The sequence below is a fragment of the Platalea leucorodia genome, assembly GCF_965183815.1.
Source record: "Platalea leucorodia genome assembly, chromosome: 1".
NCBI lineage: Eukaryota > Metazoa > Chordata > Aves > Pelecaniformes > Threskiornithidae > Platalea > Platalea leucorodia.
The window spans coordinates 31,767,577-31,778,364 of NC_138823.1; the positions used below are offsets into that span (position 1 = coordinate 31,767,577).

General features: G+C 41.7%; 1 protein-coding gene across 1 annotated transcript; it reads left to right on the top strand.

Moving 5' to 3' along the window:
• Window positions 1-904: 904 nt before the first annotated feature.
• On the top strand, window positions 905-4,341 carry LOC309587920 (fatty acid-binding protein, adipocyte). The gene is made up of 4 exons (XM_082306517.1): window positions 905-1,033; window positions 2,296-2,468; window positions 2,695-2,796; window positions 4,108-4,341. The coding sequence occupies exons 1-4, from the start codon at window positions 961-963 to the stop codon at window positions 4,156-4,158; spliced, it is 399 nt and encodes a 132-aa protein (XP_082162643.1). The 5' UTR covers window positions 905-960; the 3' UTR covers window positions 4,159-4,341.
• Window positions 4,342-10,788: the final 6,447 nt, after the last annotated feature.

The following is a 10,788-nucleotide window of genomic DNA, read 5'->3' on the forward strand; positions in this document are numbered from 1 at the left end:
TCTGAAACAGTTTTTTGTGATCTGAGCTACAACAGGGCTTAGGGGATCAGTCAAGGTGGACCTCATTATGTCAGGTCTGTACACACCTTGTTTCAAACAGATTACTACCTGAACAACATGAACAGAAAACAAATGAAATGTCCAGGGACCTTTGGTGGGTCGATACCAGAGCCCAGCTTTATGCCATAACTAGTCATAATGCTAGTCATTGGGACATAGGTCTTCAGAAAGCACAGGAGCAAAAGGGAGAGAAATCATGTTTTGTTACTTTGCTTTTCACAGAGCCCTATATCCCCTCTCCATCACATAAAAGCAGAATACAGACCTATTGGTCAATTGATTCAGGTGTTGCAATGATAAGGAGATCCCAGTCAAGGAAGAAATTTTATTGCCTTACCCTTCTACAGCCGCCAGCACTCTGTCTTTCTGCCCCAAATCCACTTCTTCCTGTAATTCTGTGCCTCTCTGGAGAAAATCTCTGACTGCAGGGTTGCAGAAAGCAAACTAAATTATCCCAATGAGCCTTTCAGATCTTACAGTCAGGAATTTAGTTCTGTCCATTGGATATGGTGGACTGAAATGAAAGAAAAGAGTATGGGAAAGAACATAACCTTCTGTGGGTTGAGTCTACCTTTTTCTTCTGAAAGACAACATGATTTAATTATTTGCCTTTAAGGTAGAGTGCTCTTGAATGACAAAAATAATTAAATAAAAACAAGACAGTGATCTTTGTGCTAGTAAGGGCATATGAATAATAACACTATGACCTACTGGCAAAGGAGGGGTAAGGGAGGAAGGAAACCACTGGGCACTGGGACTCCCTCTTCATTGGTCATCCTAGAGCATCATGTGGCCAAGGCTCCCTTTTAAAGATAACTCCTGATCTCCTGGAGCTCATACTATCCTCCTGTCCTGCATTTCTGCTTGATCCTGTGGAAGACTACTCTCTAGCCTGACAAAATGTGTGACCAGTTTGTGGGCACCTGGAAGCTCCTTTCTAGCGAAAACTTTGAGGACTATATGAAAGAGCTGGGTGAGAATTGTTATTTGGAGTTGTTTTATCTGGGACAGGGAAGGAATGCTGATTTTGAACTTTATTCCTTACTTGCTTTTTCTGGCTACGCTGTTTACCAAGGGGGTTTTAGTCCAACTATTTTGATCAGATGGTCTTAAACTGGAGAACTTGACTGTTCGAATTAGTGGTGTCAAATTCCTATAACACAGAAAAACCTTGATTAGGAGGAATAGTTTCAGGTAAGCCAAGTCTATGCATGCCTACTTAGTAGTGTTATAAATGGAAGTAAAACACGTCACTGCAATATTTTGTGCGGATTAGCTTTTATCCTTGGACATACAAAGCGATGTAATGCTAGAATGCAACAAGCTTCTCTATACCTAAAAGCAATGCACCTAAGCTTCTTTATATTGTTACTAGACTAGGAGACCAATTAATTGTCATGGCTATTATAATGAATGAAAATCTGTGGCTGCCTGCAGTGAATATTAACAAAGAAAATTGCATGCATTCATGCAGATACTTGCAAAAGATTTGAGGGATAACACTCTTCTCTAAAGGTGTAGACTTCTTGCTTAGAAGTAATACTGGGCTTTAAAAGGTTTCCGTGTTCTTTTAGTGTGTGGGAAGTATGGAGTAACATGCACTGATTGGATCAGTACATGCCAAAAAGCTGGGGGTTTATTTGGAGATTAGGGCTAAAATACTCAGACTTATGCAGCATTCAGACAGCTTTCAGTGAGACTCTTGCACTCTTAATCTTTACCCCAGATTTTACTCAGGACATAACCATTGCCAGCTATTTCTTAATCATTTCCTTTTATTCAGCCTAGCTACTAAGAAATATAAAAAGGGGTTGTTTTTTTTTTTTTTCTTGTTTGTTTGTTTGTTTTTCTGGCTTAGAAACCATCATATATCTCTGCTTATTTACTTTTAGATACAGTTAGCATACGAGTTAGTGTACAAACCACTGCAGTTATTTCGAACAAGTGTATGTGCAAATATCTGGCATTAAAATCTTGTCTCAGTCTTCAAAATACTGCTTTTACTATTCTGACAATGACAGAGCAGGGAATTTCCTTACATCATCCCACCCAGCTTGGTCTATAACCATACCAAGCTAGTGAGATATTACAAAGGAACCTCTGCAACATAGAATTAATAAAAAATTCAGAAAGTAATAGGGAAGTCAGCACTGAAGTCTTTTTTTTCTCCCCAACAAATAAGAGAAAAACATTGAGTAAAGACAAAAATTTCATAGTGCCTTGTCTTATTTACAGGTGTGGGGTTTGCTACCAGGAAAATGGCTGGTGTGGCCAAGCCCAATGTAACTATCAGCATCAATGGTGATGTGATAACCATCAAAACAGAAAGTACCTTCAAAAACACAGAGGTATCTTTCAAGCTGGGTGAAGAGTTTGACGAGACCACAGCAGATGACAGAAAAACAAAGGTGAGTCCAAAACCGGCACTTTCCAAATACATCTGTCAAAAGGGATGTGGGAGCAGGAGGATGGAGTTGTGATTTTGACATCCAGTGTAGAAATGCTGCCTTCAAAGGTGGGAGTGCTATGGATGCTTTGTGCTTCAGTGCTTTTTGAGCATGGAGACAGACTTCTTCTCTTCAGCTCAAAGCACCCTGACGAAACAGCCACGCTTTGCTTTTTTTTCTTTGACAGAACGTCATAACCCTAGACAACGGCATTCTGAACCAGGTGCAGAAGTGGGATGGAAAAGAGACTATCATAAAGAGAAAAGTGGTGGATGGCAACCTGGTGGTGGTGAGTTCATTTTTGTTAATCACTGAATTCATTGTGCAGAATTCATATTTGGCAGATGTATTACGTTGGGTTCAAACACGGGGACTGAAAGCATCTGAAAGCGCTCTGTGCACTTGGTGAGAAGTCTGCCTGAATGAGTCTGGAGTGTATATTAAAACTGAAATGCTGTTTAAACTTATGGAATGGTATGGACGTCCCTGTTCTCCATTCATAGCAAGACATGGTTAGCAAAGAGTAGGGGGAAAAAAACCAACATACTCATGAGGGAAATTTTTATATAGCAGAATCTTTAAGTCCTGGACAGTATAGAGGAAGCATTAGCAAAGTCCATGTTAAGCGTGTCCACTCTCTGCTGATGCAAAATACTCCTGTTCATCTCCAGTAGAGACTCAACAGCCATCTGTGGGAACTGTACTGTGGATCACCAACAACTGTGTCAATAATATGATGTTATAGTAAAAAAAAGAAACCTGTATCCGAGCTCTGTTGGTTGGTGTTATCTCATCAGAGAATATTGTGCTTGACTTAGTGCCAGTGAGACCCACCTGCAGTTTGGGGCTTCCCAGCACTGCTCTCCAGTTTTAGGAAAGACACTTTGAAGAATCTGGGAGGGGACTAAAACTGTGTTCATAAAAGTCACCTGAGATTTCTACATACTACATTCACAAAATACTTGAAGAGTTCTGCCCTCCCCTAGAGAAAAATCACATGTCCATAAATTTAATATTTAAATTTCTTTGGATAGAGACCAGAGGAGAATAAATAGAAATAGGTTTTAATAACAACTTAATTAAGAAAGATTGAACAAAACAGAGTTTGATCTAATGGAAAAATAGATGAGGACAGAGCCCAACATGCAGAGGCTGATGCCAGCAGCTGCAAGTCTGAAAGCTGTGTAGGACTCTGTGTGTGCATGGGGGCTGTGTGTTGTGCACACGTGTGTGAAGAAAAGCCACAGCTGCAAAAGGTGAAAGGAAAAAAGACTAATGTCCATCTCCAGAGTCCAATCACTCTCCACAGAAGTCCTAGGAGCCTTCTTTAGAGGTTTTTAAGAGGAGATTAGAAATCTCCTGGGGGTGGCTGGAACAGTCCTTTGATGTTTTTTCAGTCCTGTGCTTCTATGAAATATTTCAGACTTCTGTTTCTGAAGCTCTAAAACTTGAGTTTCACTGTTTTGGCAATTGGTTTTAAAGGAGAAGAAATGCACATTTTTTCTTACACTGGCTCCCAATGGATAAGTAATTCTCTACCTTCTGACTAACAAACATTTAGTGAGAGTTAAAAGCTGATTAAATTTGCCTTTCTTTCCAGGAATGCACCATGAATAATGTTACCTGCAAAAGAGTTTATGAAAAAGCATGAAGAAGCCACCTTCATACAGGACTAACGCTTAAAGCTGGAGATAAACAACTTAACTGAAGGAGGAAAAACTCCAGAAATCCATTTTAAAGAGAACTGTACTTTTTACAGATATATCCCAAAACAGTTACATGCAGCTAGTCTAATTTGTTGTGGCTATTCAATAAAATGTTCAGCTTTCTACAACCTGTGCTTGTGCTGGATTGTGTCAGAAAGGGGCTTGGGGGGGACGCAACATGGAAAGGGGTGCTGTGTGAGAAAGCATCATGTGAGACCTAGTACCGCACTCAGTAACTGTGACCCATCTCACTGCGGAAAGAAGATGAGAGACCATCCAGTGAGTGGCACTTTTTGTGTGACAGTGACAGATGTAGACCTGGACAGAAAAACATCCTCCGGTGAGCGCTGTGTGTGGGCTACCCACTGCAAGGAGTCTATGCACAGCAAGGGGTATAACGGGGCTGCTTTTCTTGGCTTTGGGCGAAGGCTGTTGTTCCTGGGGCAGGGAGGAGGGTGATTACTGTGGATGCCCAGTGTTGGCTTCCAATGTGAGCAGTGAACCAGGCACCTTCTCCTCGCACAAATGCCGACGATTTTAAACCCAGGGATCCTCTGAAATGGTTTGATCTTGTCCTCTTCCACCTGAAGTGGGAAATTATAGCTGCTGTAGCTCTCAGCTGTGATTACTTTGTTAATGTCCCTTTCCTTAACATCTGGTTTTGTCCTAGATTAGACAAAAAGCCTTGAATTAAGAATCATAGCTTAAAAATACTCTTAGGCTTATTTAAAGCCTGTAAAATTTGTTAGTGGTACAACCTCCTTTATTTCCTATATGCATTTTCTACTAGCTCATTAGGTTAGATCAGTCTTGGGAACATGAGCCTCTCTAGATGCAAAGTCCTTTGGACACTATGTTTTTCCACTCATTCTTGAACTAACTTCTTCTACTGCCCTTAGGCCTGGCCTCCTATTTCAAAGTTCACATCCACAGAAGCCCCAATTTCTACACTTGGGAGGACTCAAACTGGGGACAAAAAAATGAGAAGTCTAGGGCAAACCTCTACAAGAAGTCTGAAAATGTGTGCAGTAACCACAAAATGGGGAAATGAGCATATCTCAAGCTTTGCAATTAAGATCTGTGAACTAAATTCCACATATTCCTGACATTCCTGAGGTCAGCTGTCAGAGGTGACGGTGCTGAGTCCTTACTGCCAGCAGCAGAGACCTCATACACTTGAACTTTCCTCTGTATGACTCAGACTGTTCCCAAGTTTCTGCACTATTAATACAACTGGAGAAGGGAAAAGAAAAAGAGGAACTTCTACACTTTGGATGAGCTAAGGAATCATTTAAGAGCAGTTCCAAAAGACTCTCAGTAAATTCAGCAGAAAATGTTAAAAAAGCCATGAACAAACAGCTTCCCTGTTTTTACCTTGGCTTCATTGGTTGTGAAATCTCATCAAGTTAAAGAGCAGCAGTTGCATAGGGGAAGGAAGTATGCTTCAGAGTACTCCATATATACAGTACTAAATCTACTTAGCACTTAACAAGAACCAAAATTATTTACAAAAGCCAGGATAAAACTACAGTTTAGTGGCAGAAAACCTACACGGCAAAGATGATCATAAAAAGCAGAAACATTGATTTAAATAAGCTATGTATAGACATTAAAGATCAGCCCGTAGTTAAATACATCCCATTGTCCACAGATATGGAAATACTATATTTATTTCAGAGGCCAAATTTCCAATATTCCAATATTCATATATCAGCCTTTATTTTCCAGAAATCTTACATTCTTAATAAAGCCTGCAGTTACAATTGTAACATTCCCAGCCTAATTTTTCTGAGGCAGGTAATCTCTTCTAAAAGCATCACCATTTATTTTGGTACCTGGTGAATGAATTCAGACTTCGTGAATGAATCAAGCCACTTAAAACTTCAACTTTTGGAAATTTCAGTAAAGTGACGTTGTCTCTATGAACGTTAGCAGGGCCAGCACCATAACCAAGTATTAGTGATGCTTTTCTTAGAATATGAATATGTCTGAAATTTATTCTCTGAAGAAGGCCAAAATTTATTCTCTAAAAAAGGCAGCAGCCCAGTGACTTCTTGAATAAATGGAGATAATTCCTCCAGGTGTGTGCTCTCAGACCTGGATGGAGGTGACAGCACGCATTTCTAAGGGGTAAAGACAGATCAGTGTCTTGTCCTTGCTTGCAGAGCAGCATGGGTCCGCCTCTCTTTTCTGTAGTGCTGAACTATTCTCCAAAAGTGAGAAACCATCCCATAGCATTCCTCTCTGAAAAAGGAGGATCTCACCAAACCCCTACAAACCCCATGGGTGACATGCTTGTTGCAGCAGGCACCCTTGAATGCTGAGGAGATCTTTGCCCGTTAGCATTATTTGCTCACTACTCCTTTATAGGTTTCTTGGATGACAAGAGGGAAAGGGGACTCACACCCACAGATTTTTAGCAGCTCAGGAGAAAGATGAAGCAAGGCTTATTCTGAGATTTGACCTTTCTGTTATTTTTCTGTTTTTCTTTTAACTCTTTGTTTCCACTGGAAGGAACTCGGAGTACTTTGCCATCCTGGCCAGTCAAGCCCGGTGTGCGCCCAGCTCTGCAGTCTGCGCCAAGCTGCCACCCGTTCCCTCGGCCCCAGCAGTCTTGGTCTGGTCTCATGGGATGCCCCAGCTAAGGAGACAAAAGGCTCTTTGCACCCTCCAATGTAGCTATTGGGAAGAGGCAGACTGCTGGCCTCATGTTCGGCGTCGATCCCTTGGCTCCGTAGAGTCAGTGTTAAAACATCCTTGGTGTCCTCACAGCAAGGCAGGCATTTGGCCTCTGTTCTCTGCTTTTATTTCTGTTTTCTTCATGACTCTCCTAGGAATTTAATTTAGATTTTTTTTGGCACTGACTTTTCCCAGATCATATTTCCTTTAAAAAAACTGACATAAATTTACTTTCTGTATTTATTTAAATAGTCTCTTTACATTTTTAGCTCACTATTTTTATCAATTTTTACCTTCATCTCTAGTGCTGCTTCACAGTCTCCAAGTGTATTAATTTCAAATGCTATGTTAATCCAGCCATAAACCAAAAAAAAAGGAATCAAAGCTCCCTTTTATTACACATACTCACAATCCTTGGCACTTTTTTTTCCTTTAAACTTGAAGAAAAGATTGGTTTTCACAGATATTATTTCTACTGAGATATAATTCCTTGCTCCTCTTCTTTCTAGACTGTAAGTCCTTTAAATGAAAGTGCTGATTTTTCTTAGTGACAAAGAGATAGATGGTAGCAATGTCAACATTGTTTGAGACTGCTTAAGACTGGGGTTTTGTCTGTATAAATAATTCTCTGTCACTTTTGTTCTTAAGGTTACTGGTACTGCAGTATAGTTGTTCTATTCTGACTAATTTGCTCTTCTTGAATTTCTTTGGGCCTGATTTTACAATGTCCCAATCATCTTTTATTTCCCAAAGGCCCCAGCCTTGTCTAGTTAAAGTGCCTTTATGTGGATAAGACAATTAAATGAAAGAACAAAGAATGCCTGAGGAGCAACGGTAGAATATTTTCGTATTATTCCTTGAGAAATAATGGATAGTTTCATTTAGGAGGAGCTTTCTCATTTCCAGAAATGGGATAAAAGAGCTAGCTATTCTTTGCACAAAATGTGATATAATGCTTTAGAAGAGCTTTGTGCGGACAACACCTTCAAAGACTGACATTTATTTACATATTACAGATACAGCATCTGCTTCCTACTGTGGGGGAGAAAGAGTTCTTTATTTTGCTTTAATTTCCAATCACTCTAGACTTTCCCTCCCTACACTGCACTGTAATTACACCTGAGCGGTAATGGGAAGTTCTGCTCAGTTTACCCTTGTTGATGTTATAAGTGATGGGATAAAAACATTTTCCATATACAACCAAAATTTGTGGCTTAAGACCTGGTTATTTCCCCACAACCACAGTATAATAGAACCATAGAATCATAGAATTGTCAAGGTTGGAAAAGACCCTTAAGATCATCGAGTCCAACCGTTAACCTAGCACTGCCAAGTCCATCTATACCATGTCTTCAAGCACAGTATCTATCCATTCTTTAAATACCTCCAGGGATGGAGACTCAACCACTTCCCTGGGCAGCCTGTTCCAATGCTTGACCACCCTCTCGATGAAGAAGTTTTTCCTAATATCCAACCTAAACCTCCCCTGGTGCAGCTTGAGGCCGTTTCCTCTCATTCTATCACTCGTTACTAGGGAGAAGAGACCGACCCCAACCTTGCTACAACCTCCTTGCAGGTAGTTGTAGAGAGCAATAAGGTTGCCCCTCAGCCTCCAAAGACTACAATATCCAAAGACTACAAATAATCCAAAGACTACAATATTTTCACTGCTCAGGCTGTATTGTTTTCCTATTTAAGCAAGTTCTCCTTCTTGCATATGACAGATTTCAAGACGAGACACAAACCTCACCCTCCTTTGCCCAGCATCTGCTCCATCTCACTCTTTCTACCTTAAACACAAGAAATTTGGTCCCACAACCTATAATCCCAGTGTCCCTCCATCCTTACAATGTACATCTGAAAAGTCCCTATAAGTGGTCATAGCCCAGAAAGTGTCATCATGCAAAAAAGACAAGCAGGCAACTATTGTTCACACAAGTAAGAAAGAAGCTCTCTGATCCTTTCAATGGAGCAAGTAGTAGTTTTCTCCAGAGGATGGTTGAGGAAAGGGAAGGACAGAATTACAGTTGATGTGGTCTTATACTAAATAGTTTCAGATAGTTTGAGGTGTGTTGAATTACAATGTTTTAAATTCCTTCCTGTCAAATATACATATGGTTTATGGGTTTGTTCTTTGTGGCTCATTTTTACTAACCACAAGACAATAGTTCTAAATGTACATTTTTTTTTTTTAATTTTTGAATGTTCAAACTCAAACTTTTCAAACTTTCAAACTCAGCTTTGCAGAAGAGTCTCTGGGGGTCCTGGTGGACACCAAACTGAATATGAGCCAGCAATGTGCCCTTGAGGCAAAGAAGGCAAGTGATGTCCTGGGCTGCATTAGGAGGAATGTTGCAGGTTGAGGGAGATAATTCTTCCCCTCTACTCAGCACTGGCAAGGCCACACCTGGAATGCTGGGTCCAGTTCTGGACTCCCCACTACAAGGGAGACGTGGACCCAGGGAGGCTGTGGAGTGTCTTCATGGGAGCAGGGAAACTTGAAGAAATCTGACAGTAGTAGGACACATTTGAATGCAATGCCTTATATGACTGCGCTGGCTTAAATCTGCCCTTAACTCTATGACAGAGCAACTATCCAGGTGCAGAAAGGCAAAAAGAGAGCAGTATATGCCCTCATCCCAAGCCAGTAAAACCGTGCAGCTCTCACCAAGTGACTTTGAACTGAGCATAAGCCCTTTAATAACAGCCTCTGTTCATACCATCCACCTGCCAAGCACAAGAGTTGATCTCCACTGATGCACTGATCTTCTGAACATGGCCTGTTGTGGAAGAAGGGAGGCAGCGAAGTTTGGCTGCTGCTTTGCTTTGTGGTGCTGCCTGGGGTATATGCAGGGAAGAACCCACAGCTTGGAATCATTACTCTGATACAAAGGGAGAAAACAGAACAGTATAATTCAGTTCTGCCTTTAAATGATAAAACACACAGACCCTTCCCAGGATGGATCATGAAAGTAAATAAAAAACCCCCCCACCATTATGCATCACAGCTTCTTGACAGTTCCTCCCCAAAATCCACATGGCTTTGATTTACCTGACTAGCACGCAGGTGACAATAGCGGTAATGCTCTCTACAGCTTCTTGAGGAGGGGAAGTGCAGAGGGAGGTGGTCATCTCTTCTTCCTGGTATCCAGTGACAGGACACATGGGAATGGTTCAAAGCTGCACCAGGGGAGGTTTAGACTGGACATTAGGAAGCATTTCTTTACAGAGAGGGTGGTCAAACACTGGAACGGGCTTCCTAGAGAGGTGGTCGATGCCCCAAGCCTGTCAGTGTTTAAGAGGCATTTGAAAAATGCCCTTAATAACAGGCTTTAACTTGGTCAGCCCTGTAGCGGTCAAGCAGTTGGACTAGATGATTGTTGTAGGTCCCTTCCAACTGAACTGTTCTGTTCTGTTCTGTTCTGTTCTATTCTATTCTATTCTATTCTATTCTATTCTATATGGTGATAGCAGGAGAATGGCATGGGAAGGACAGTCAGAGCTGGTTTTCATATGGATGCAGTGCTCTTGTGCTTGGTGGCTCTGTGTTGCTGAGACCCCACCGCAGTGTCCCCTGACTGCTCTGTGGATGCAGTGGTAACCTCACGTCGCCGTCCCCACGCACCCCTCAGTGTCCTGATCTATTCAGTGGAGGAAGCTGAGGCAGGCGTCACCCGGAGCCTTGGTACTGACACGGCTGCCTTGGACAAGGTGCACATTGTCTTGCCCTGGCACTGCCTCTCCTATTGGCCCGTCCTGACGGCTACAGGGTCTGGGCATCTTTAAAAGGAGGCCAGCGAGGTCTGAGTCGGGCACACAATCTCTCTGACTCCCACCAAGAGCTGCTGTGGCCACTGCCTCTTTCTGCAGGACCACTGCCTCGCAAAGCCTATACA

Bases quoted from the DNA above. Each gene is read 5' to 3' on its own strand.
- LOC309587920 (XM_082306517.1), top strand. From the start codon at position 961: ATGTGTGACCAGTTTGTGGGCACCTGGAAGCTCCTTTCTAGCGAAAAC. The intron at 1,034-2,295 runs GTGAGAATTGTT...TCTTATTTACAG, and splicing joins GGACTATATGAAAGAGCTGG to GTGTGGGGTTTGCTACCAGG. The intron at 2,797-4,107 runs GTGAGTTCATTT...CTTTCTTTCCAG, and splicing joins TGGATGGCAACCTGGTGGTG to GAATGCACCATGAATAATGT.